The sequence below is a fragment of the Typopeltis vanoorti genome, chromosome 11, assembly GCF_054136105.1.
Source record: "Typopeltis vanoorti isolate ZY-2024b chromosome 11, IOZ_Tvanoo_1.0, whole genome shotgun sequence".
Taxonomy (NCBI): Eukaryota; Metazoa; Arthropoda; class Arachnida; order Uropygi; family Thelyphonidae; genus Typopeltis; species Typopeltis vanoorti.
Genome location: NC_143559.1, coordinates 691,354 through 715,000, shown reverse-complemented (window position 1 = coordinate 715,000; position 23,647 = coordinate 691,354). Strand labels below are relative to the sequence as shown.

Genomic DNA, 23,647 nt, shown 5'->3' with positions numbered 1-23,647 from the left:
AATTGAGATTTTTTTTTTTTTTTTGTGAATTTTTATTCGACACGACGTGTGTAGCAATGTCATTTGCTGGAAAAAAGGATCCCATCTAGTTGTAGAATGGTAGAGAAGTTGCTTTTATTCAGTTTCGATAAAGTCATAATAACCTTTTCAGTTCGAACTGAATACATCGAAATATATGAATATACTGTAGTTTAAAAATCATCGCGCGTGCTGCATATCCGCAATGAGCGGTGAATCGATGCCACGATGCACAGCTTTGTTCAGAACACGTGCTGGACATCCAATGGCGATGAAATTATCCCTCATTTTATTCTTCATTTTTGAAAATGCGTGACTGTGTTTGTCCGTAGCGTCCGCGAAACCGAGTGTTTCACCACAAAATGCACTTCGATGAAAGTTCATTATTACTATTCAGTTCATTATTCACAACGCGATACGACCGAAAAATCTTCGTGTGACTTCAATTCGCGGCCCACGCGTAGTTCGGTGGAAAAAGCAACATACAAAATATTTCGCATACCATTCATTCGAATATTGCTCGCTATAAAATGGCCCAAAATAACCAACATTTTTTTTCATTGCCGACGCCTTTGTTCTAGCGCAACGCGTCTCGTTGCAAATCGGAATCGGTATATTTTTTGAATCCATGGTGACTGTTGATCGGTTGAATTAAAAGAATAATGATCACATGCAGCATGATAGGTTAGCGTTGCTTCAGCTTCTGTAATCAGTTTCTTTCTTTCTTCTTGGCATCTCAATAAAATAATCTAAGCAATTTGGAGTAGCAAATACATTTTCAGGTTAAAATTTTTTTTTTTTTTTACATGGAATATGGTAATATTACATTATGTGCAATTGTTGCAAATAATTCAAGTTACCTTCCATTCTTCTTTTTCCTTTAAAGAAATGCATTTTCTTTTCAGAGTATCGTTGACAATGCAATTTCGCTTTGGCAATTTTAAGGATGTATTAGACGAAATAAATTAATAAATGAAAAATAAGAACTAAAATTTATCAAACGTATACCATTAAGGATGCGAGCTTTAAATGCAATTGCCATGAACATGCAGTAGAGAACTCGTTAAAACAAGCAACACTGCTTGGCATTAGTGCAGCACTGCTTCATTACGCCCCATTACTAATAGTTAAGTTTTTTTTGTGTGTTTTTTAATTTACTTTTTTTTTTCCAGGAAGCATTCTGAATGTTCTGAAATATTCAAAATTCAGCGCGGTCGTAAGCTTCACAGAATTACTAGTACAAAAAGAAATGTAGCACAATTTTGTCATAACATTCTTATTTGATTGGATACATCAGTATAATATAAGTAACAGAACGTAAAATAAAAAGATAGATGATTTAAAGGAAGATTTTTCTTCTAAAAGATACAAACATTTATATATTTTATTTAATTTTCGATATATATTGAAAAAAAAAAAAAGGAAACGTGACCGTGAAATTCGGAATACTGGCAACTGTTATTCCCTATGTCATGGAACCAATCGAAAATCTTATATCAACTCAAAGAAGGAAAGTATGAATAAATACACCATAAGAAAGATTACTTGTCGTACAAACGTCTCCTATCTTCGGACAAAAAAGATACATAAACCGGGTCATCCTCTACCCCTCGTCCCCCAATTTCATAAAAACACAAAGCAACAGCCGCATTATCAAAAATTATTTACCAACTAGAAAAATAATTACGAAAATTCAAAATTTATGATTAAAATGGCGATGAACTCTTCCATCGTATAAATAACCAACTACGCTATTGACACACGACGCTGTTGACAAAAGTATTTGGACACCTTACATGCCATGCAAATTTCGGATCCAACCACACAGATATTCACGGAGTGTTAGCCTGGTAATAAAAGCGGGATGTGCTGCATGTTTTGCGCTGCACTCGAAGTCAACATGTCGCATTCAGCTGAACTGACAGACTGCCAACGTGGGGTGGTAGTTGAGCGTCACATCAGTGCCCTTTCTGACCATGACATGGCTATCTCTTTCAATATACCGAAATCCACCGTTGCTTATGCCATTCGTTGATGGCACTACCACAGCAGAAAAACGCCCTGGGAGACCATGGACAATCACTCGCCGAGATCAATGCCAAACGACGTTTGGGCTGGTCTTTCGCATTGTTCCTTGACTTAGATGATTGGAAAAGGTACTGTGGAGTGACGAATCACACTTCCAAGTGTTTCTAACTCCGATGGCGGTGTTTGGATCTGGAAATTACCTGTGGAACGGTTCCGGCAGGACTGCATCGTTCCAACTATCATGTTTGGTGGAGGCTCGGTAATGGTATGTGGGTTGGATGGGACTTGGTCCATTGCTGGATGTCCAAAACCATGATGTCTGGCCACATGGACATCCCGAACAACTTCATGCTTCCACGCTGTGGAAGATAACTTCGGCAGTGATCCTTTGCAAGTTTCAGCACAACAATCTCCGTGCAATTCCATACTGCGCTTCGTGTCCGAGATTGATTTCCAGAAAACAATGTTGAAGTTTTGGATTGGCTGGCTCAGAGTTCACACCTCGACTCCCATTGAACATATTTTGGACGAATTCGCTACAGATTACAGCGGCCGTCATCAGCAGCGATGAGGTAGCTTTGCGCGAGGAATGGAAGAATAATCCTGTTGTGATGTATCAGAAATTAACTGAAAGCTGCCCCGAAGAGTAGTTGCTGTCATTCAGGCCAAAGGTGGTCTCACTCGGTACTGGAAATGCAATTAAGACGCTTTTTTTTTTCTTTTTTTTTTACCACAATGAGGTATCCGAATACTAACTCCGTACTTGATGACCGTATTCGCAACATAAGACTTGTCAAAAAGTATCAGTCTGCATGTACTTTATGCGATGTAGTGCTCTGCTGTAAGGGTAAAGAGAACGAACAACATTCATTTGCAGCCGAACCATTGAGGCCCACAATTAATTTTATAGGGGTTTGCGGCCGACATGCAAAACCCAGTGTCACGGTTGAGAAACCCATTCGGAAAAGTCTGCAATTGGCAATGATATAAAGCAGAAATTTGCAATGAAATTAACTGTGAAAACATCCAAAGGAACTAATGTCAGCGACACCATAGTGAACAAATATTCTTGTGGCAAAAACAAATTGTAATCCGATTCTAGCCTCCACGGAGCACTCTTCATCCCGCTTTGTTTGACAGCAGAGGTAGAATGGGCCCGTACTCGAATTTCACAGCGGACAGGAACTTGATGCCATTTGTCAAGGAATATCACAGTCTGCCATGAGAAATTGCGAAAAACAGGAAGATGGTTCAATACAACAGAAGGCACGAGACTGCCGAGCATCTTTATCATGCTGTCGAGGAAACAGTGAACGCTAAAAGAAAATAAGGGAAAGGAAACACTCTCACCCGTTTGACGTTCATTCTTCAAAAACAGCGCAGTGATCAACATCGACGTGAACTTGCGAAAACCATTGGATTTACTTGATTTATTTTATAATCAGCCGTGCACTCCTGACACTGCGTATTTGCCGAATGAAGTTCATACTTCGTATCCAGTTTATGGCATGGTCTAAGCCAGCGCTTCCAAAGCTGAGGGGGGGGGGGGGGCGTGAAATAATGAAAACAAATTTAAAATGTTTTAAGACTAAGTAGACTAAGTTTTCTTATCTTAAAAGAAACGTATTTAACCTTTATTATTTTTTTTTGTATTTTTTATATTTTAATGGAAAAATTCCCACGTTGGTGTTGGTTCACAAATTTTGCTTCCTGCGTATTTCGGCGCTTAATGAATATTAGTAAATGTATGCTTATTCATATAAGTTTCATTTCAAAGCAGTGGTTAATTGTATTTACTTTGAATGCTCTCTGGGGAAGCTCCAAATCTTCCTGTCCCTTTCATCATAATCAGGTCGTAATCAGGGACTGTTGATATTGACTTTATATACATATCAAAACTCGTTTTATATTATCACTGTCATCCGAGCTAGTTTTCTGTTACCAATAAAAGTTTCGCATATACTTCATACATGAAAATAAAGCTTAAACAAGTTCATGTGGGGAGATAGTAACTCGCTTGGAGTGGTAAATAACACGCCCTCCCTAACAGCCACTATACTGCAGAGGCAATAAAAACAAGTACTTTTTTTTTATGCCAGTGAATAAGGTATGAGGAGTCTGTGTAATATATTTCTCAACAAATAGTGCAATTAGAGACAACTGGGATAAAAACACTAATTAATGAATCACATGTCCCCTCATACAGAAACTATGCTGTATAGACTGAAACAAAACCATATGTTGCATGGGCAAACACAGAATCTAACTAAAAACTATTGTTATTAAAGGGATAAAAATCCTATGTTGTTATATAGCCAGTAAGTGAAACTCAAGATCGAGAACTACGAACCTACTCACTGATGAGACCTCAAAAAAAGGTTGAAACCGGTCTGGGTAGTGACCTCTCCTCATAATGTAATGACAGTATTACATCTCCTAGGAGCTGTGTTTAAAATTATGAGAGAATATCAAGAATAGTGAGGGAGCTTGCTCCACCTTTACTTCGAATTGCCTTCGCCGATAGTTTTTCAGCATTGAAACTCAGAGATCGTAGTTCTCGATCTTGAGTTTCATTTACTGGCTATATAACAACATAGGATTTTTATCCCTTTAATATCTATTAAGTTGCCAGAAAACTAGCCGTTTGGCTTTTCATTTTAATTACAAAACTATTGTTATTAATTAGATGTGTGTGAGTTCGATTTCCCAAGGCAGCAATAAAATCCAACCGAACGTGTTAAAATTCGTAAAAGTGTTAAAACTAAGTAATATATATATATATAATGAATGTTATGGCAGTTTCACATATGGAATTCGGTTGAAGAGAGTTAGCATTTCAACTCAATTGTCAGCTATGCTTTTATCTTTCGGTCGCGCGATCTTTTGTTAATACCGCACCAATCATATGCACGTTTTAATAACCTGCCTTTGCTGTCTGTTTCGCGTTAGGCTTAATTACCGTAAAGGGAGAAAAGTCACAAAAGAGAAAAATGTTCCTGGTCTGGGGATTCCCTTATTCAGGTAATATTCACTCATTTCATGTTATTAGTCTGTGGTGTGCCAGTATCGCTAAGTGGTGATATTATTTGATCTATTCTACGTTAAAAAATTTAACCCTGAGATGGATAAGTGCCTGATTTAAAAAAAAAAAAAAAAAAAAAAAAAAATCCAGCAAACAATCAGAAGAAGCAAAACAGACTCAAAAAAAAAAAAAAAAAGACAGTATTTCATATTTTACCAGAACAGTCCGCGTCGTCTTCAGCACCAAACGGTGAGATGCAAAAAATGTCGCATGAAAAAATACGAAAATACGATCCTTCTTATTTGAAATATGGGTTTGTACCATCATATAATAATCCAAATAAACCTATGTGTGTAATCTGCTGTAAACAGTTATCAAATCATTGCATGCGACCCGGAAAACTTTGTCGCCGTTTCGATACTGTTCATGGGGGAATATAAGGGTAAGACAATTGAGTTTTTTCAAAGAAAGGCTGAAGAATTAAAACGACAAACTAAATATTTTAAATTAAGGGGATATAAAATCCACATAGTTTTAAAACCGAATAAGAAACTCAAAGATTGCAATCAGAGAGTTTCATGCCGAATATAGTAAACTATAAAGTATCGGCGATCACTAGCGTGAGCTAATGCAAGTGACCCTAGTACGTAGTACTAGGGTCACTTGCATTAGCTAAACTGAATGACAAATTAGTAAAAGTATCTATCGAAATTGCTTTGTTAATTGCAAAAACAAAGAAACCTCGTACAATTGGTGAAGACCTCGTCTTACCAGCAGCAATAAAAATTTGCGAAACTATCTATGGTTCCGAAATATCAGAACCTTTAAAAAAAATTCCGGTGTCTAATAACACAATTAAAAGAAGAATAGATTACATTGCCGATAATATCATGTCTACATTAATTTCACGAATCAAAGAAAGTAATGCATTTGCCTTTCAGCTCGATGAATCTACGGATAACACAAAGGACGCTAATTTAACGTTTTTGTTAGATACCTCTATAATTTTCAAATTCATGAAGATCTACTGTTTTGCACAAATCTTTTCGGTACAACCAAAGAAAAAGATATATTTGAAAAAGTGAATAATTTTTTTAAAGAATATGAACTTGATTGGCAAAAGTGCATCGGCATTTGCACTGATGGTGCCGCAGCCACGACGGGGAGAATTTCAGGTTTTGTAGCAAAAGGTAAAAAAAGTTTATCCGAATGCAAGACACGTTCATTGCCTTATCCGTAGAGAAAACTTAGTATTTCGACAAATCGAAGAATCGCTGAGTAAAATGTTATCAGAAGTTTCTACTGTAGTTAATTATATAAAAAGTAATGCTAACTAATACAAGACTGTTTCGTATTTTATGCCAATTCCAATTACGACACTCTTTTATATCACACAGAAGTGAGGTGGTTGTCCCGCGGAAAAGTTCTAAAACGAGTTTTAATATTGAAAGATGAACTACGAATTTTTCTTCTTGATAAGAATCCCGTGTTAGCATCTCATTTTTGTGATCAAAATTGGTTGTGGTTCATTTCTTATCTGTTGGATTTTTTCGAAAAAGTTAATGAATTGAATCTTTCTCTGCAAGGAAAAAGCACCAATATATTAACGTTAAAACATTCAATTGCAAGCATTTCAAAGTAAACTTTCTGCGTGGTTAAAAAGTTTTAAGGATAATAAAACGGAAATGTTTACTTCTCTTCATAAATATGTTAAAGAAAATAATATTTTACTATCAACAGAAAATAAAAGGATAATAATTAACCACCTCACAAATTCTATGTTTTTTTTTCGAAAAATATTTTCCTAATTTGAATGAAGATAAAGAATATGATTGGATAAGAACACCGTTTGCTCCTCTACAATTTAGCAATCTTCCACGGTCATCCCAAGAAGAACTAATTGATAGGAGAGCAGATTCAACCCTCGAATCAGAATTTCTTAACAGTGATTTATCCGAATTTTAGATTCGACGACAAAAAGAATGTCCTTCATTAGCAAACGCAGCCTTAAATGTGTTAATTCCTTTCGCATCTAAATACCTTTGTGAAACAGCATTTTCATGGTCATTGGTAATTAAAAATAAACACAGGTCTTGCTTATCAATGGAAGAATTGGAAAGAAATCTAAGAATAGCCATTTCAAATATTTCACCTGATATTGAACTTTTGGTGTAGCAGTATTGAAACACATCCATCACATTAAACTGTTATTAAACTTCTTTTATGTTTTTAATTCTTTCTTTATTACTAATCGTCTTTCGTTTCATGTGCTTGTGTACAATATGCAAATGCACAATAACAATATATCTATCTATATAAAAATCTGAGATAATGTGCCATGTCAAACGTGTATGTAAGATGCTAAAAATGTAATATTTGCATTTGATTTTTGCAATATTCGCTGCATATGTTTTTGGATATAAATTAGTATTGAATATAAATACAATAAATATTATAATAATATATGTCTCATTAAGATATTTTTACGAGGGGGGGGCGTGAAATATTTAAATTTTTATAAAGGGGCCCTGACATCCAGAAATTTGGGAAGCACTGGTCTAAGCAACGAAGCTGCGTGCACTGACAGAAAGAAAGGGTGTTTTGCGAGACCTTTCTGTGGAAAGGGAGTTTTTAGTGGCCGTTTTGAAATGTTCGCGGTTGCTGCCTTGCAAAACTCGCTTAAAATGATGACTCGTAATAATAATAATAATAATGGCGTACCTGCTATGGCCTGCACTGTTCCCGAGATGGTGAAGATGCTTTTGCGGACGATGCTTCGAACACAGCAACCGAGTAGCGAGGTGAACACCGTAAAGGTCATCAAGGCAAGGCCACACGCAAAAAACACGAGCGCTGCTTTCCAGAAGTTTGGAAACTGGTCGGAAGGCATGCCGAAACTGGTCACGAAGGGAGCGCAGTTGTCCGTGTAGATTTGGTCGATTTCGTGCAGTTTGGTGCAGCGGTTGTAAATTCCTGCAAGAAACATGGCGATTTCAATTCGGCATGTTTTATTTCATTGTATTAATTAGTGCTACGTAAACTTTATCCTCCTCCTACCACCACTTTTTTCTATCCTTAAATAGAATTGAAAATATTTCTTAAACTTAAATTTCAAAAATTACTTAACAAATCGAGAAATTTTACCTAATGTGGGAGAAAAAATTTCTTGGGATTTGGTTTCGCCTCGTATGGGATGCTTGGACTTGAGACCAGGCCTTCTCGGAACTCCGATAAGCCAGCTGGGAGTCACAATCGCCGCCAGCATCGCCAGAGTTGTGGCAATAGTCAACAGAGTCCACAGCAAAGTTCGTGAGGTCACAATGACGTAACACATTCTGTCACTTGGTCATGATCGAGGAGAGCAGGCACTGGAGGGGAAAAAATTCAAGTGAGTTGGACAAATTGCAATTACAGAAGTCAGATTAATGAGCTTTGACATGCGCAGACTGCGGAGTGTACATGCATTTATATACACGATGAAAATGCATCGAAATAAAAAAGTATTCCTAATTCTCTGTAGTTTGGAATTTCAGAAAACAGTTTTCATTTTTTTTTTTTTTTTTTGTTCCTATTTGGGTTCATTCAGTGGTGTAGCTAGAGCTTTTGCCACCCGGGGCGGTCCCTGAGTTTGCCGCCCCCTCTCAATACACACCAAAAATGCTACAAAAAGTCAAAACGACGTATAGGGAAATAAACTAAAACAATGTTTATTTTTGAAGTAAAACTTTAATTTCAACATTCTAAAATGTTATTTTTCTTGCTTTTCTGTTAGCAAAATCGTCGATGACATTGGCGAAGTCTATTTCATAATAATGCAGGTAATTCTTAATCTATTTTATTTAGAAAAACTCTTCTCACAACTAGCTACAGCAATTGTGAGGAAAATTCGCAGTAGCGTTACATTATTTGGAAATGAGTTCTCGAGACTGTATTTTAGAATTAACTGCAAAAGTTCAAAAAGGTTCAAAGTGCCGCCAGGGGCGGATCTCCCCCTCCGTCCCCCTCTAGCTATGCCACTGGGTTTATTGTATTACTATTTCATTGCTATTCGTTCTGTGCACATTTATGTTCTTCACTTCCACAATATTTTCATTCTTATACTCTGTTTCCGGCCCATTAAGTTCGAAACTTATTGAATAATCTCGTTGAAGTAACAAGTTTAAAAGTTCTGCAAAATATGGCAACTTTCTTTCCCTTCGAGATTATTCGCAGTTTAAAAATAAATTTTAAACATTCGATTATTTGTCTTACTGGTTGGTTCGTTTCGACATTCTGTTCTCCCAGATTGAATAGGGTGCCACGTAACGTATTACGAATATCGAGATTGGATTTATTCGAGAAAGGGGAGCAACTGGTAAGTGTAACTTCTTCCCCTGTCTTCAGAAACATTGGAACACCACTGTTAGCGAGGTGCAGAAGTGCTCTGCAATAATTATCCATTATGTTAAAGGCTAAAGAATTAACCAGCCTTTTGTATGCTGACGATCAAGTCATTTGTGCTGAAAATGAAGACCAATTACAGAAAAATCTACGCGTATTGAACAACAGAACAGAACAGTATGACATGAAGATCTCAATAAATAAAACGAAATCAATAGCATTTCAAGGTAAAGAAATTAAGATGCAAACTCCGCAACAAAGTAATAGAACAAGTGAACAAATTTAAATATCTGGGAAATTACTTAAGCCCCAATGGAGAAATTGACGTTACATATAAAAAGCAAAAATTCCTAGCAGTCAGTGGAACTTTGAACAGAAGACACCTCAGTAAACAGATGTCGAGAACAACCCAAATGAAACTATATAAAATAAGAGCCAAACCAGTTCTGAAATATGGCAGTGAAACATGGACTTGGGGAGAACGAGATAAAAGACAAGTGGAAACTGCAGAAATGAAGTTCCTAAGACCGCTCGCAGGCTATAAAAGAATAGACAAGATAAGAAATGAAGAAATAAGAAAACAGTTGTTCATAATTAACATAACAGAAGACATCACAAACTATGGAAAGAACTGAAAAAACCACGTCTTAGAAAGAATGGATGAGGACAGATGGCCAAATATTGCTTGGAAATATAAACCAAAGGGACACCGATCAAAAGGAAGGCCCGGGAGGAGATGGGCAGAAGACTTTTTAAACCCTTGAGAACGTTACAGGCAAACAGTTGCCTAATACGGGAAGCCAAGAAGAAGAAGAGTCAAAGGCGTTTGAGTGTCTGCTAATAATCAGAAATGTTTATAATATGAATTGCGAAGCCCATTAAGCGTTTGTGTGCATTGGTCAGATGTACTGCTCCGTAAGGGTTGTGCCATCGAAACACAGTTCAACGCGTAAACTACTGCGGAAGCGGGTCGGTCTCCTACGGAGTTGGCAGGGTTTACCCTCCCGGAAACTCTGTATTTTAATGCGCAAAACAGCAAACCTGCCATTGTAACACACGCATTAACAGACATAATCATTGGTTGCATGTGAGTTGCTTCGGCTGTAAAACCAAATAACCAGAAGCGGAGAGAGAGAGAGAGAGAAAAAGATATATTAGTTTCCTCATTTCGTGCTGTAGCACCGTAGAGCTGTAATGCCCATCTCTGGCAGGGATGCGCTACTGGTTTGTGAAGCTTCTTCCTTTGTGGGGGTTGATATATATGTGAAACTTATTCGCAGTGGCCGCTTATTCCCTTGGTTCGTTCGGGTACATCACTACCCTGCAATCGACTGTATAGAATGCTACTGTGAGGACACCGATGTTTGTGAACGTGTGCATTAAGATGATTTTCATCGCCCTCTGGACCACTGCTTCGCATATCGGAAATCCAAATTGGCTACCGAAACAAATGCCCTGCTCGATTTCTAGCGCTGGGCTCACAGGTGGTCTCATCCTTCCACGATACGATTGCGCTATCAGATCGCAGTTTGTGGCTCGAATTCACAATGAAAAAAACAAAAAAACTTGACTCTCCGTTCTTCCCCCCCCCCCCTTGTTTCAGCCTGTTGCAAATGCGGTTCCAAAATAGCAGAACATTTCTGGCGCATATATTTATTGGTGCGTCCATCATAATCTTGCTTTCTTCTGGTTACTCAGCAATCAAAGGGACTGCTTAAATCCGAATGGCAGTGTGAAGGGTGAAATGCACGATGAGGTCAATTTTGTTTCCACTGAACTTTTCTGCGTATCAATTTCAACCTCTTGCACTTGATTTTACATCAAACCGTCTTTTGGTATACTTTATTTCGCATTGCTGACTTACGTTTTAAATGTTCACTGCGCATTGTTCGGTATAACTTCTTGTTAACCCGTATCATTTACACCTCATTTTGAACGGTTTTCTATTGGAGCCTTATGGATAAGACAAAGGCAAGGAGTTAGAATGGGAGGGTTAGATGGCTGATTAGTAAAAACGGTAGATTCTATATGCAAATTAAACTGTCCTAACCTGCAGGAATATTTAAATGCCAATAAAAATTACGAATTGCAACGCGCGTTGTTAGGGGTAAGTGGTGTTTATAAAAGATATTTACTCTGATAATGTTATGCATTTAAATGAAGCCAACGTTCCTTCTACGCTAGGGAAGCAAATGAGCAAAGCTGGATTTCTTCTGAGCAGCACTTGGGTTGGCCTGAACTAAAGGAGATCTTACGCGTGACACTCTTCGACAGCAAAGAGTGCTACACTTGAGACAGAAAACTTTGGGGAACACCCAAAACCGTCTAGCCTAGTCTTCCAAACACAACTCGGATTTGGAAGACTAGGCTAGACGGTTTTTAATATATACAGAAAGGTACCTTCTCACACCTAGGTCATAGAGATCATTTAATAAGCCACATCTCGACGCTGTCTTTAGCTTTTAACATGTCGAAGAACATCAAACCAGATGTTCTTGCTCCAGGAATGCGTCTCTAAACCAACCAAATTGTTGAAAGTTGAACAGTGTCTACGAAAATCACGCGTGTATGTTGGAGAGAAGATCGTTGCTTTCTAAATATCGGAGAAGTATGGCATTAACCATTTTCTCCAAAGACAGTTGGTCAGAGGAATAGGTCAATAATTGTTTGCTTGCTTTGGATCCTTTCCTGGTTTAGAGATGACAGTGAGAACCGATTTATGCCAAGAATCCGGAAACTCTTCCTATGCAAGTACTCTGTTGTACAGTAAGAGGAGATTCGTAGATGATGGAAGATATTTTAACATTTCATAATGGATGTCACCAGGATCTACTGTACTAGCGTGAGACAGTAAAAGAGCTCTTCTTAGTTCCTCGTTAACGAATGACTAGATGTACGGGACCTATCCCATTGGTAGAAAAGTTTAGTTGCTGTTTTTCTTGTTATTCTTTCATTATTAAAATTCAGGAAGTTTTAAAAATTGATGTTGATTGTCCAGGCAGCGTCAACCTGACGCTGTCTGGACAATACAATCTGTTGCACCTGTTGCTGCTTCATTGATAAGCATTTGACCGACTGCTTCAGTATTAAGTTTCGCAAGACGGGATAACGTGTTCCAGTCAGCCTGGTTAATTTTCCACATCGGCTTTGCTTCCTTGTAGGAGAATATGGTTCCTGTGAGGACATCGTGCAAATCACAGGAGTTTGATTACTTCCATGTTTGTTCTTTTTGACATCCTACATGAGCAGATGTATGATCTGCTCATGTAGACACAGAGGTATGATCTACTGCAGAACACGAGCATTAGGCATCTGGAAGAATTACTAAGAAGGGAGAGGTCATTATCAAGTATGCGTTCAACGAGGCTGCCTCATCCGTTCTTCCCCACAGAGTGTTCTCACGCATGAGAGGTATGGGCTGAGGCGATCTCAATATAAGGTTATCTATGTCGATCACAGTTAACTCAGAACACGGTGGTAAATAAATGGAACATACTGTAATAAGAAATCCCGCGAATCGGCGAATGGTTATCGCTTTCAGAGCAATTAAGTTGGACACACCGGAAAGGAGTATGGCTGTCCACTAAGATAGCGACCCCACCATAAGCAGGACCATCTCTACTCCTGTCTTTACAGTGAAATGTCTTAAGGTGGGATCTTCCCTTGTTTTCAGATATATTTCCTGCTCACAGAAGAGTTTGTTTCTGTAGCAGAACCTCGATATTCTCGAAATTTTGGCAGAATCCACGACAGTTCCTCTGTAAAAACGTACCTATTCTTTTACTTTGTAGACTTATCCCATTTTCTTGGCGTTGAGGACTTATATTTATCGATATCTTTCGGGATGCATGTACGGCCATTGTCGATTTCTTCCTCTGGAAAAATGTTCAGTGCATCATCTGATGTCTCGGGATCATTTGTTGAGTTTAGTTCAATATCCCCTTTTTTGTGGTTTATCTTTGAGTTTTACCCTTGCCATAATTTTCTTGACAAATGGGTTCTCATCAAACGTGATCACTTTAGTTGTTTCAGCAGTGAGACCGTAGTGGCTGATGCGTTCCGTAGGTAGACGTGTGCATATTCCACCAGCTGACAATTTCAGCTGGTGGAATAGATACAGGTCTTTGAGTCGCTTCTGATATTTTCTTAGCTGCAACTGTCTAAGCATAGGAGGATTTTAGCCACAAGTAAGGTTACGTCTCTTGTTTCTTCTTTGCATCCTGATATGACACATTTGTTCAATTTTGATTTTAGTGTCATTTTTTCATACTTCCACGTTTAACTTGCATAGGAGTAGACAGTTGACTCAACTATCAGCTGTCAAGAAGAGTTACTCCTTGGGGGAAAATAAGATTTTTTATCATATTTTTCACTACCGCAACGGCACAGATGGTGTTTCCATGACCGGTAGTTTTTGGCCATGCCCATATTTCCAACATTTAAGATATCTTAATAGATTAGGGATGTATAGCTTAACAGGATAGTTGAGATGATGTGCTTTTACAGATATTGGAGGTTGAGGTGTATCAAAAATGAGAACGATGTTCGTTGTTGGAGCCAGGTGATTATCCATACGTATCGGAATGCTCCTCGTATCTGCCATTCCTTAATCTTTAAGCTCTAAACGTATCTTCTCATCTAGAACATCAGGAAGATCCCCTGATATCATGCCTGTAGAATAGCTAGCTTAGTGTTTTATGAGGTGTTACGGTAATTGGTAACAACTCATTGATGTTGCTTTCATTAGTTTTTCTGAGAATTACTGACATGACGATTCCACAAGAATATCATCACATCGTAGTTTGTTTTGAGAAAACCTGCCCGTCCTAAATCTTATGAATAAAGAAGCATGCCATTTTTCCTATTGCTTCTATTTCCATTTTTGCTATTGCACCTATTGCATGGATGACGAGAAACACTGGTACATTTTTGTGTGTCATATGTCTTTTGCTTTTTTCTTTATTTCTGCTATCAAATGATGTATCTATTGCATCTTTAGTTAGTTGTTGCCTTGAGATGGCCCCTTGGCAATTTGAGGACGAAGAATTCATGTTCAAGGGATTTTTAGTTCTTTGCCAGAGCTCGCATCCACGACTGAACCGCATATGGATGTCCCCGCCCGGAAGTGGAATGCTAGGGTTATCCAAGGTGGTATATTAGCACAACAGCAAGCCTTGAACTCAATAACTGCTTGATTATGGTCGGACCGACATTCAGTTGCTCCCGTCTTGCCGAAGCAGAGGCTCTTTCTGGATGTCCAGTAGTTGCACCACACAGTAAACACGGCTGCAGGGCGTTAGATCCCAGGAATGGTGGTCTGGAAGGCAAGAGGGTAAAAAGCACCCACTAGAAATAGAGCGAAGAATACGGGAAGAAATGAAAGGGACCTATTCTTCCCGTCACTGGGAGCTTCCCTCTACCACGAACATGTTTCCCACATGGAGGGGACGTGATGGGGAATGGACGGATTCTGGTGTGAAGAAGGCTTCGATTTTGTAAGTTTCCAACTGTATAGTCGAGACGGATTAAGAGGCCGCTTGACTTGAGGTTTGCAAAAGAATTCATAAATTAAATTATGGGATTTTTTTGCATGCTCCCAGAAATCGTCAACTGGGGGATATAATTGAAAGTAATAAAAGTTCACCAAGGATAGACTTGCGAAATATTATTGTGGTGAAAGAGGAGTCAACTATTAGAATGGGCTTTTGGAAATTAATTGCACATCGGACAGAGGCCCTGGATTTAGAAGGAATTCATTTAGCGCACGCGGTGTTCTTTCTGCTTAGGTGTATTCTTTTTATCGGAAACGATAACTGGAAATAGTTAAATGAGTTTGTTTACCCACTGTAGCTTTCGGTGAGGAGTTGCTGCTTTGTGTGTGTTTATTATAATAAATTACGAGAATTTTGCTCTTGGGGATTTTATGTGTTCTGTCGCGATGATAGAAGAGCTTTGCATCCTTACAGTGGATTCTATACCGAACCAAGACTTATCTTCAACCAAATCCGGATTAAGAGTTCCTGCTTGCATTCATTTCCGTTGACAATATCCACACCATTGGACCAAATTTGGATTATCTGAGAGAGAGAGAGAGAGAGAGAAAGGGCCACAGATTGCTTGAAGCGATTTTAACAGTCAAGTGTTTAAAAAAGTTTTTTAAAAAAAAAAAAAAAACTCAGGCTAAAAGCATCTTCGACTACCTCCCGTGGGCTTGGATGTTTGTGTTTAGGTGGGAGATGATTTCGTAGTCTGGTGTAAGGAGCACTTTCGTACATCAGTCGGTAGCGCTGATGTCCTTTGGTTGGAAAGATCGGGTTCAAATCCCGTCTGGGTACGAGGAACTCCCGTTTTCAGTTGAAGGGGAGTTAGCCGTTCTAATGTACAATTATTTTCGCTTTTGAAATTCGGGTTTTTCATCTTGCAAATCAGTTAGAAACGCACGTGAAATTAAATACGTCGACCTCGGAGCCTTCGATTTTTGACGAGAGGTCAGATCGAACTTCATCTTTTACTTTGAGGAGGTGTTTATCGTTTGTGGATGGACAAGACAATTTCTTGTCTAATGAACTCTGATAGGGCGTTAATCTTAGTATAGTCTACCGTGTCCATCAACTTCGTAAATTGTCTTGTGGGCTGAGCGAGTTTCCGGGTGTGAATATCGCTCCACTTTGCATGAGAGCGGCAAAAACTCGTCGTGTCGAAACGAAAGCCCGACCTGCTGTGGATCTTTCCTCGCAACCGAAGAGCATCGTCGTCACAGACGCTGTATTGTTTGTTATTTTTCCGTTTATTATTCTGCTGTTTATTTTCTAACGTGCTTTCATTAAACGAATTTCTGTTATTTATTAGTTGGTTTGGTTTCCAAATGTTAACAGTAGGCTCGTTATTCCACACTGTAGGCACTTCTTATAATTTTATCAAAAAACGAAATAAAGCATCTTATCTCGTGCTATTTTGGTGGTTTCCAAGCTTTTTCAATTATTTTACTGAAGTTATATTTTGAAATTTGTTATAAAGTTCATAACACATTCTTTAATTCTTTACGGGCATTTAGATTTTATTTTGTTGGTTTTTCCGAATTTGTTAATTTTCCCCCAAGCTCTCTCTGTTCTCTTTCAGCTTTTTTCCCCTCATTCATCTTTTATATTCATTGATATGTTTATTTTTTTAACCAGCACTTCTGTAGCTGAGTTATTTTCTTTTCCCATCAGTCAATGTTTCGGGAATTTAAAATTTGCAGATTGCGCGTGCTTCGTTCACTCATTCACTGACTCGCTCACTGCAGCATCCATAACGTTCGAATGGAGCCCAGTCGGATGCAGCTCGCATCGAGCCTTGATTTCCCAAGCGGTGCTTTGCCAGAAGCCAGAAATTGTTTCTTACAGATGCCCACTGTTTTCTCTAATTTAATACAAGAATAACAGAGGAACAAAACGGGGGTTATTCCAGCGGGGAGTGACAGCTTGAAGTAGCGTCTGCGCCCCCGTAATTCTCCGCTGCTGTTGCTTTAGCAGCAAGCGTATCTCGTGCTTTGTTATTGATGGCAGATATCCCACGAGGCCTCCGTCCACCTTCGGTATTAAGAACCGTCCACTTGACAACGGCCACCAGATGAGCTGCTGACGTAATGGAAAGCGACGCAAATGCGCCATCTGTCTCTGCCGTTTGGTTAACGCGTAAAGAGGAATTGGGGTTTCCGTTGGGTTTATGATGAGCCGAAATATCGTTGTTTTGAGTCATCGCCGACGAACACTTGTGAGCTGAAATGATTTTCTTCGTGCAGCCAACATCCACTTTTATACCTATCGACCCCCCCCCCCTTCCCTCCCCTTAATTGCCTTGTCCACCGAAGACTAAGGTAATATACATATAAAGTCTGGAGAATTCCCTAGAAGAAGAAAAACTTGTTCAAAGTCGTCAACAATATTAAAAAAAACGAATAATAATTGAAGCTAAAGTACGGCGTCTAACACGTCGTGTTGGTGACCTGCAAGTTAGAAGTAAACACATTGAAACACGATTTTTAGTAGTTAAGCCTTCCTAATTCTGTTCCTTAAGATTTTAAACAGAATTGGAATGTCGATTAAAACTCAAGTAAGTAGTAAATTGAACTGTTTACCACCCTTGCAAGCTTTGAACGAGTGAAACGAAACTGTAACAAGCTCAGTGAAGTAAGTTTGAGCGCGGTTAGTAGTTGGAAGGGATTCAATTGTTTGCTGTTGGCCCACTCTCCCTCGATGAGTCTTTAGACTCCCTGGAGGTGTCAAATAATAATAATAACTTGCAGCCGCTTTGTGTGCAGCTCGTTTGCGCCGCCCTTGAATCGCTCCTTGTAAAAACGTATTTCAGAAGGGAGGGGACGATTTTTCTCATAAAAGGCTTGTGACGCCAGTTGCTGTGTGGAACGCGTAGCCTTCGGTACTTGGACACCTGAACCTCGAGATAATTGAACGATGAAACGAGGGGGAAATCATTGGGGCAGCTTATTTGCTTTTCGCAGCGGACTATTAAATAGGTTTAAGGGATTTCAACTGAAAAAAGCGAGTTAGTTGGTCTACAACAGGACAGGCAGGATTTCCTCTTCCGGAAACCACCTGATAAAAAAGGCGTATAGCAAGGGTGGTCAAGTTTCCCAGAGCCATGTGCCATGTTTTCCTTCCCCCCCCTCCATTACCTGCATGTCGTTGCGCCAATAAATCCCTAATCAACCGATTTTCTAGCATTTCGGGGACGGGGTGGCACATTCCCATAAATGGTCAGTAGCTCTGCTATAAAAACACATTTGAGTGGACCTCCTAAGGTCGCTTCATGCTCATCGTTGCGCCTTAGTCAGGGATGACAGAGTTCATATGAGTTTTGTCTTTTTTCGCGTCACGGGAGCCTCCTTCACTTGCATTTGGAAGAGAACACTGCTTTGACATCTGTAACTGAACAGCTATTAAAAATGCAGTTGCAGATTTGTTTGAGCGAAAAAGTCGCACTATGGATCTTGGATGTAGCGTGTGTGTCGGAACATCACCATATGCATTTTGCTGGAATTTTTATGTGTGATTTAATAAAATAAAGAGCCAAAAAGGCTTAATTTTGGCGATGCAAAATTATATAAATCCAGCGGATATTAAATCCAGCATTATTTCAAAGCCAAACGTAGAAACTATTTTATTTTAGTAAATACAGTACTTTACGCCGAACTGAAGCTTTTTGGCTCTTCATTTTAGTAAATACTTTACGCACCGACCGAAAGTTCGCTTATGAAAAATACACCTCTCCGACACTTCGAGTTCCTTAGTACTGAACGAGAGTTTTTGCTCTCTTAAGGTTTCTGCTGGTCTCTGAGGAGAACCAACCAGTTCGAAACAGCTATCAGGCCAGTGAACCCTTATCAAAATGGATCAATAAAAGGCAAATATATATGGGCGCTTGGGTCTTCTATATGGCCCGCGCTAGGACAACTCGTAAATGCCGGCGAGTGTATTCCCGTAAGCTCTCTGGTCAACTTTTTTACGAAACTTCAAGTTTCTACATTCAGCTTTGAAATAATGCTGGATTTAATATCCACAATTAAAAATTCGTATAATTTTAAATTGTGATTTCTGTTAGTCGAACCTAACCTCAGCTCTCATTGAGGGCGTTCAGAAACAGGTTGCTCAAGCACTGACTTCTGATAACAGTCGCAATGGAGGTAATTGACAAACGCTTTCTTTATGGAACATTTTGAATTTGAAGGACTGCCTGCAGCGCGTTTGTGAAGGTCAAATTTGGAATTCAACGGAGGAAAAAATCACTCTGGCGTAGCGCATTGAACTTGACAGTAAATTTAGCGGTGACGGTTCCTATTATGGGATATCTCAGGCATGCGAATGAAATGAAATTAAAATCAGGTAAGAAATGAATGATTCGCACTGAACTATAACAGGGTCCATGTTCAGCAATTCATTCTTCCTAGAGTTGCTTCGTGAACTCTTTAATGCGCTGTAGATTCGAAGAGTAAGTGAGGAATGCAGTGGCGAACAAATGAATTCAAACACTCACGTTTAATGAAAAATTTTAATTTCACAAGAAAATAAGTACAGAAATTAATTTATATTAATTGATATGCGCTCCTCTCTTCCTAATGAATTCATTAATTCGCTTAGGCATGGACTCCACCAATGTAGAACACCATTTTTCTTATTTCTGCATCTCAAGCCATGTAGACGTGGCAACCTTTTTTTATACCGTGAATATTCGGGCTTTTTATCCCTCAGAATGAGCAAACAAGCCAGTCTGTCAGTTAACAGACATAACACACGCTGATCCCATAGCCTTAGCTGCTTTTGTTGCGACTTATTCAAAAAGCACTGAAAGGATCCCACACTTCATATATCAATCGGTCTATTCATCCGGCCAGAACAGAGGAGCAGCAGTTCCCGCACGAGTGAACAAAACCAAGTAGCTAAGGCGTCAGTAATGGAATTCTGCAAGTTTCGCTCACCAACTGCAAACTGGTAATTTGGGACGATGTTTTGCTTCGGGTACCAGAACCCAAATGTTTGAACTGCGCTGTGTAAATGTTAAATGCAATTACTGCAATAACCCCGAAGCGGATGAAGAAATAAAAATGCTTATTTCGCTCGCCTGTTTCTTAAACCAAATGAAATGAAGCCATTCAAAAGTGAACGTGGCATTCAGCCTAAAACCAGCAACGGTAAGAAAGTGCCTCTCCCCCCCCTCCACACCATGATGACAGTAAAATGAATGGACTCTGAAGGAAGGAAGGACATCTGAAAGATTCAACAAAGGTCGGTTGGTTCTGAATTTGTGGCCTAAGCAGCTAAGGCTATGAGGCAACTGTATCGTATCTGTGATTTGTGTGTGTTCTTCTAGCGGTTTTGCCTGTTATGTGGGTAGTTCATAACAAAAGCAAATTTACTTTTGCAGATCGTTTGAAGAGAACAAAAGTTAGCAACGGGAAAGAAAGAAAGTAACAAACAAAAAAAAACCCGTCTTCCTTCTTACCAGCAATGCCGATAACATACTGACCCAAAGTGCAGCAATGTAAATGATGCTTGCACTCATCCGAACTTGATCTGATTCTAATTGCACTTCAGCAACTGTTTTCCACTTCAGCTATCCAATTTACATTGCACACGAGTTCCATGATGACGGCAGTACAATTTCCCATCCGATGTGAAAGAAAACGAAAGACCTAGAAAGATTCCCTGTGGTTGATCTGCCCTTTCTCAGTAGGTTTGCTTGTTGCATTTTAGCATTAATTCGCTGCCTTTCTCATAAATCACCCAACGTGGTGAAGGTGATGATCTCTGCACGTGGATTTTTGCACTTCAAACGGTGAGGTCCTCTTCCTTGAGTAGTTCAGTGTCCACACTTCAAGGTGGCTTCCCTTCTCCAATTTCTCTAACCAAGCAGGAAGGAATCCTCTGTGAGCAGCGACTTGACAGAAATTATTCAACACAACACCAGATGACCCTTACCGATAAAAATGTCGTGATTCCAGACGATACCCTCTGTTTAGTTTGTATTCGCATTTGACCAGTATTTATTTCTCACTGTCGAATCCGCATAAATTAATATAATTGACGACACTGTCGGTATTTACTGACCGTAGTTTGTGTTTTCATTCTCAACAACCGAATCAACATGGGAGAGATTTCTTGTTTGCGATACGACACTTCGTTGTTTATTCCTCCGACTATTGTTCTCTGTCACTCTACCCCTCACGACAACAATATCTGCGTTTCCCTTTTAGATGGATGTGACCTGATCGTGGTGGCAGTAAAACAGATTACGCTATAAATAACCGTCTTTGATTAGAAATTACTTCAGCTGAACGAAGTGAATGCCACCTTTGCTAACTGGCTTTCCAAATTTGATAAACGCTGTAACTAGCCCTTCAGTGCTTGTATAGTTTGGTAGAATAAAAATTCGACATTATTGCATTAAAACGCATAGGTTTTCTTCGTATTTATGAAGTGCCTCCCCCAACATACTCTGCAGAAAAGCGTATCGCATTAACCACTCCTCTCATTTCAGTGATATTAAAACATTTTTTCTATGTTAAAACAATTTGATATACTTTTGTAGCAGGCTGGTTATAACGGACAAGGAGCATAAAATAATAAGCTTTTGCTGTACCGTCTTCGAAATGCAAAAACAAAGAAGAGGAAGAAAAGCCGTCAACTGACAATAAAGAAGACGACGCTTCGCTTTATTTCGAAAGCATCGTTTTCGTACTTACCGAATCTGGAACTAGTCCGTGGAATTGAGAGCGGGTGGACTGAGTGTAGGATCCGTTTTCGGAAGGGCAAAATTTATTTCGCCTGAATCAAGAGTAACACATCTATCTATTCATAAGCTCCCACGCGCGAAATTTTGTCACCCCTGCCTGCATCTTCCCCAAACATGAGGCGTCTGTTCGGTCAGTGAGTTCCCGAAGAACGCGAGGGTTTTCGCTGTCTTCGTTCCGAAACTTTTACAAACATTTTAGATTTCACACTTGAATTAGTTTAACGGTTTATTGATGATTGATACTTAAAATTATCAATTTTTCACTTTTTATGCATTAGCGAGATTATGTTCGTATTGATTTTTTTAATGATCACTGTAAATAAAGCCAACCTTTTTATTGGTGTAGACGAGCTCGATTTTCATGGAACTTTCGCTTCGTTTTATTTCATATGCATTCACTTTTTATTATCCGCTTGTCCTCTGTAGTTTTCATATTCGCTAAACGATTATCTGGCAGGTTGTGCAGTTTCGCTGCTTGAGGAATAAAATAAAACAAGAAAGACGACATTTATCATCATTTTATACAAAGAACTGACCAACAGATTTCGTATTGCTGATTATTTCAGCAGGAAGGATTCAAGTGAAAACCCTCTTCTAGGAAAAGACGGACTTCTCCTTAGTCTCTTAGAGCGAATCCACGACACACTTGGAAAGAAATGTTTTAGTTATGAGATGTCAGATCGTAATGGCTGCAGTCAATAGCAGCGGACACACTGTTCGAGGAGGCGTACGAGAAAGCTGCGAGTGACCCACCTTCATGTGGCACAAAGAAGAGTCGTGAACCGCCAAAAGCGACAGCCTCCCCGAGGAGCCCGCATAATAAAACGATTCCAGGAGGTTCGGTGAAACTGGAATTCCGCATCTCCCAGCGGACAAGTGAAAAATGAAGCCGACAGGCTGCAGTGCGGGGCTTGCTTTGACGAGCGATAAAGCCTCCTTCCCGCGTGTAAGGTCGGCCGGTGGAGCAACCTCAGCCGATTTGTCACCGCTCGGATAAAGCGACGACAGGCGGCTAGCCGCTGAATACCTACGGCTACTCTGTTTGACATGTGCACACGGAAGAGGGCGCGCCTTCCGCGCTAATGGCTCCGCAGAAAGAGAGCCGCCTGCTAGCGGGCATTAGAAAAAGGTATTTGCATTCACGTCTCCCGTGGGATCCGCAGCCGGGTTCTAAAGGACCCCACGCGACACAAGAAGAGGCGATGGCAGCTCAGCAGGCTTTAGCTAACGCGTGAAATTCGATGGAAACGCTCCACTGGCGTCCTCATTCCTAGTAGGAAGGTGATAATGTGGCTTTCTAGTATCGCTCCAAGACTGGGAGGGGGGGGGGGTTACTTGCTGTAAGTTGAGGGATCCACCCTGTAAGCAGACAATGAGCAGGAAATCTGGGCTCTTAATTATGCCGATGTAATCCTGGATGCGATCCCTTTGGCCGTGAAGAGAATGACGAAAAGCTGCCTCCGATGAAGTCGCTAAACATTGGGAAATTCATTTGCATATCGCACGGTGAACACGACATCGTTATCATGACAATGAAATCATCTAGTAAACATTACGGAACCCTCCGAAACGATGAACTTAACATCCACGCTAGTTGAATTTAGAAGCGCCTTTCCATAAATAAACGAATCAAACTTTCATGGATATCAGAAGAGACTTCCACCTCTGCTCGTTATGCTATTGAAAAGTTTAAAAAAATTCCAGTGAGCAGCCACTAATTCCTTCTTTCATACTCTGCCATTCGCATTTCAGTAAACTGAACGACGCATTCACAGTTTATAAACAATACAAAAATGAAAGCATTGGCGTGAGTTTAACTGAGGGAAGCTCTTTGTAATTCCGACACGGTTTAAGGGAAGATATATGCGGTGCCCATACAGCAGAGGTTGGTTGGTCAACAGCACCGTGTAG

General features: G+C 39.6%; 1 protein-coding gene across 1 annotated transcript in view; it reads right to left on the bottom strand.

Moving 5' to 3' along the window:
* Positions 1-23,647, bottom strand: part of LOC150101262 (LHFPL tetraspan subfamily member 2a protein-like) — a 147,056-nt gene that overhangs the window by 24,631 nt on the left and 98,778 nt on the right. Inside the window, exons 2-3 of the mRNA XM_090400111.1 lie at positions 8,213-8,436; positions 7,790-8,041 (exon numbers count right to left, since the gene is read on the bottom strand). Coding sequence (XP_090256237.1) covers positions 7,790-8,041; positions 8,213-8,402 — 442 coding nt within the window. The 5' untranslated portion in view covers positions 8,403-8,436. The remainder of the gene's footprint in view (positions 1-7,789; positions 8,042-8,212; positions 8,437-23,647) is intronic.